Source organism: Fringilla coelebs (assembly GCF_963513975.1).
Source record: "Fringilla coelebs genome assembly, chromosome: 8".
In the NCBI taxonomy this organism is placed as follows: Eukaryota; Metazoa; Chordata; class Aves; order Passeriformes; family Fringillidae; genus Fringilla; species Fringilla coelebs.
In genome coordinates, this window is record NC_140066.1 from 22,014,258 (window position 1) to 22,019,232 (window position 4,975).

Below are 4,975 nucleotides of genomic sequence, written 5' to 3' on the forward strand. Positions count from 1 at the left end.
ACCCAGGTTAGAAAAGGTTGTTGTGCTGAAATGAGTTTGGACCAACAAATGTTAGGAGTAGCAGTACTCCCAAAACTTCCAGTGACCCGGTCAGCATTGACAGATGGTATCGATTGCATGTCCAGAAATAGAGGGAGTGGTATCAGTTGAGCAATGCATAATCCTGCTGGGATAGTACAAAGTGGGTTAGGAGTCCAAGCTATGATTTTTATTTCACCCCTAGAATCAGAGTTGATGATTCCTAGTAAAATAAAAAGTCGACTTTTAGATGATGATGATTTCCTGAGCAGCGATGCATGGCATTTAAAAGGAAGGGGTCCATTTACGCTGGTAGGTGTAAGGTGAACTGATGTGTCATTTATTGTGGTTGTGGCTGTGGTGGAAACTGCCAAGTCCAAGCTGGTACTGCCTGGGGTTCTCCTGATGTAACCTGGGCTGTGTGGGTTTGCTGTGCCTGGATCTTGCTTTGTTGTGTGGCACCGGATTTCGCTCCGCCCTTCAATTTTTGCCGTTGTGGCAGAGGTTTGCCGTCTTTGTCATACTTAGAATGGCATTCATTACTCCAGTGGTAACCTTTCTTGCATCTGAAGCACAGTTTACTAGGCTTTTTCTTCCCTTGCTTATCCTTTGAGCACTGCTTTTTCACATGGCCTTCCTCTCCACAGCTGAAGCATTTAATTGCTGCCCGAGCCACTTGTAGCTGTTGAGCTAAGGCAGTTGCTAGTAAATCTGCTCTGTACTGTTCTGTACCAATATGTGCACAAGTTTTGATAAAGTCAGTTAAGGAAGTACCAGGTTTGCTTTTTATTTGATCAAGTGCTTTACGACAGTCAGTATTAGCATTTTCATAGGCTAAGGATTTCAATAAAACTTCTGCTGCAGCTGGTAAATCAATTTGCCTGTTCACAGCTGTTTGCAAGCGATCGATAAAATTAATGTAGGGTTCTTGGGGTCCTTGCCTTATGGTGGAGAAGCCAGGTTCAGTTCTGTTAATGTCCGGCACTCTTTTCAGAGCTCTTATAGCCAGCCCCCTCACTTGGTTACATGTCTCTGGGGGCATCCTTAACTGATCTCTTATGGTTGTCTGAGCTCCAGTCCCTGCCAAATGATCCTTTGTTATTCCAGCATTACCAGTGTCCTTGTTAGCCCTGGATTGATTTTCACACAGCTCTTCATACTCTGCCCACCATATTGAATATTGTCTTGATGTCATAATCAGTTTAAATAAAGCTTTCCAGTCAGCAGGTAACAAAACATAGTTTTTTGCTATAGCTTCTACAAGTCCCATCGTATAGGAAGACTGAAGACCGTTTTCTTTCACAGATTTTCTTAATTCCTTAACCATTTCATAAGAAATCTGCTCATGATGAGGCTGATTGCCTTGATAGACCGTGGGCATGGCATGGAGCAATTCAACATCCCCTTGATCTAATGCTTGTCTGCGGCAGGTGTCTAAAAAGCTTTTTGGCTCAGGGGACAGCGAAAGCTCATTATCAGTCACATGCCTTAAGGGAGACGTGTCGTAGGGCGGGAGACAGGACTGCTGCTTTAGCACCTTTGTGTCAGTAGATGGTGATGCAGCCGTAGCTTTCAGTGGCTGCGGCTTTATGGCAGGATATAAATCACATTCCTGTCTTAGATCAATAGCTCTTAGATTCACCAGATCGCCCTCCGGTTCCTCCCCATTAATTCCCTCCTCCACTTGCAAAAGAACGGAATCAGGACGTGAAAGCGGCGCTGTGAGTGCATGGAAAGTGTCTGCCGACAAATGTACGGCGGGGTGTAATATTTCTTCCGAATCACGAAAAGCTTGTAGTGCAGAATAAACAATCTGCCATGTAATGAATTCATCGGGATTAACCTCGTGACTGTCTAATTGATGAGACTTTAGAGACTCCCCCACTCGCTTCCAGTGATCGAGGTCGTAGGAGCCGTCGGGGGGATACCAAGGACAGAAAGTTTTCACCCACATAAGGAGTTGTATGAGCTTTCTTTCTTGTATTTTATACCCTTGCTCCTTTGTAATATGCAATAAACAGTCTTTATGGAGAGTTTCCAGTTTACTGATATTATTGCCCATTTTTATGGGGAACTTTTCCCATTTGCAAGGCTCACCTGTTCCTTAGGCAGCGATGAAAGGCTGGCCTTGGCAATCCCTGAAGGACAGCATTGGTACAGTCAGGATATGCTGCAGGTCCAGGACAACCTAGGAGCTTGTGTGTCCCTGTTCAGGGAGCCAGTCGTGGTGTAGGAATGATGCACGGTCCCCAGGCCCAGCATAACTAGAAAACATTTATTAAAAGTGTACATAGCTTTTATGATCTTTTCACTACCAGATTAGAGTATCACACACCTGGATAGCCAATAATATAACTGTCTGTGCATCTGCTAACCAATAGATCACATTCCTAGTATTCACATCAGCTTTTTTCCCTTAAAACAAGTGCTTGTATAAGATTTTTTTTCTGCAAACTACTGTGGTTCTGCTACTTGTCACACTTTAGAAACTTTTTTACATCTCTCCTGCCTTGACTGAATAGTCCTTGTTCTTCTTAGCTGAGTCACCTTTGCTCTCTTATTAGTAAGCATTTTCTTGCCCCACATCTGGGGATGAATTTGGATTTACTCCTCTTGTAGTTATGACAGGCATATGAAATACTGACAGAGTAATAAAGATACCTCTGGCAAGAGTCTCAGCATGCTTAGTAGCTGACCTTTGTGCATTTTACAAATGAAGAGCATAAAATCTTATTTGTCTGAAGTACTTAATGTCTTATGATTTAAAATAAGCCATCATAAAAGCCTCTCAGAGATTCTTAAAAGTACTGGAAAGTAAGCTGAAAATGCCAAATTAATAATATTTCATAACCAATGTCCAAGGCAAAGAGTGATGACTCTAATAAGACTAGGATATTCCCACAGTCTTTCTTCTGTTTTAAGTCTGCTACTTTATATCATAACTATTAACAGTTAAATTATTACAACTGATAGTATTGTCATGCAAAGCTTAGGTGGAAAACATATTTTTAAATATATTAAATTTATCACACATCTGAGCTCTGGAGGGAAAAATTCTGCACAGCCAGTACTCCAGAGGAAAAGATCCTGTATACTCTCAGCTGGCTCATTTCAGAAGCCCTCAGGCCCCAAATCTCTCCCTCCCAACCATCAAGACTGAAACGGAATACAGGCATCAGAAGCTCAAAAATGCACTTGGGATGCAATCCTCTTGGGATTCTAAATATTAATATGAAAAATCTTAAACCTTGGGCTACCAGGCAGCCAGCCAGACAGCAAAACATTGTGAAGAGTCACACTCCCTTCTGCTGATCTCTCCTCGCAACAATAACACAAAATTACACAGTGAACCAGCTGCAGGCGAGAGATCATTTATGCAAGGTGCCCAACGTGCCACATGTATTTCATTAATCTGTCTGCCATTTCACAAAGATATGCATGGTGATTCTCAGCAGGAAATCCAAACACAGCACGGTCTCATTTCCATTGCTATGCAGCCCCAGCTGACTCCAGGTCCTTGCACAGCCTCTGGTCAGTGACTGCACAGAGCCTGCAGCCTCGGGGACAGCACCTCACCAGCACCCAGGAGAACAGCACCTTCCTTCTTCAGAGCTCCTGCCCAAACCCACCACGAAAAATTAAATCTGCAGGGGTTTGTCTTAGCTGATCTTGCCTTTTGATAACATGCTTCAGTCACATAAAGGGAAAGCAATTGCAAGTCTTGTTTAGTTACAGCTGGGTATAAATTATGCTAATGGTAACTCAGGCCATCTTCCTCTCACACTCTCAATAAGTCAGATTGTGCTTTCAAATAATGCAGGAACCAAACCAGACCCCTGTCAGACACAATGCAAAATCAGGCCAGAAAATTACTAGGTTCAGAAGTATTCTGGCTCCACTTGCCATCCCAGGTAGCTTAGGAAAATAAACCAGTCCCAAAGAAATGCAAGACTGAAAGAAAAATCATAGGTTTCTTTATGTTAGTCAGTTTGATACAACCCTCTACTGTTTAACCCTTCAGGGTGTTCTAGTGTCATATTTCCATGCTTTCCTCTCTACAACCAGAAAACATAAACACGTGCTGTAATTAAAAAAGAGTAAGGCAAGATACTTACACTAACATAGTCCCAATTCTCCAATAGCTGGAAAAAAGAGCACTCGACACTCAAACTTCAAACACAGGAGCTGGCAAAGTGGAAGAGAGATTGATCACATACTTTCTATTTCTAGTTTATCAGCTGGAGAATTTTCTGGATCTGCAGTATCAGAGAGAGATAATGCAAAAGGTGGTCAGGTAACCACTATAAACCACAGGGGCCATAATCTACTCATGAGATCCTCATTTTTTATTATGCTATATGGCAGAATTCAAAGTCAGATTCTTCTGCTACTTTAATCTGAATTTGGGTCACGGTAGGAATTTACAACATTTAGATCAAAATCTGTAAACAGAAAATTTTTATTACCTGGGAAATATACTCTTTTGTTTATAATAAGCAGCGACACATGGTCCTTACTTTTTTTTTCTTCTTATGAACCATGTTATTCTTTAAGAAGATACATTCAACACATTTCAACAGAAACTGCAGATTTTCAAACCCTGCCCTATAGAGCTCTTTAGATTTTGCTATTACTCAGTCATGAAGCTTTGCTACACATCTATGGAACAAAGGAGTTAAACCAGATTAGGGTTGTATTAATGCTCCAGTACTTTCAGATATTCTGGATACAGGAATGAAATATAAATTGCATAATTTAATAAATGTTTTATTTGATTGCTGTCATGGGTGCATTTTTTTGATGAATTAATACCTAGAAGTTAGCAGTTCTATTATGGATGGGAATGACATTGAGTTTGCATTTATAAACCCATCAACAAATGATAGATCAATTATTTTAAAGAGCTGAGAAGCAAAAATTTTATTATAATTGTTTCGTTTATCCTCAGCCAAATACC

General features: G+C 41.1%; 1 protein-coding gene across 1 annotated transcript; it reads right to left on the bottom strand.

The window, feature by feature from the left end:
- Nucleotides 1-358: 358 nt before the first annotated feature.
- LOC311156309 (endogenous retrovirus group K member 10 Gag polyprotein-like) lies at nt 359-2,080 on the bottom strand (the record flags this gene model as incomplete). The annotated part of the gene is made up of 1 exon (XM_084210158.1): nt 359-2,080. One exon carries the CDS (start codon nt 2,078-2,080, stop codon nt 359-361), a length of 1,722 nt encoding a protein of 573 aa, XP_084066284.1.
- Between the last annotated feature and the right edge of the window lie 2,895 nt (nt 2,081-4,975).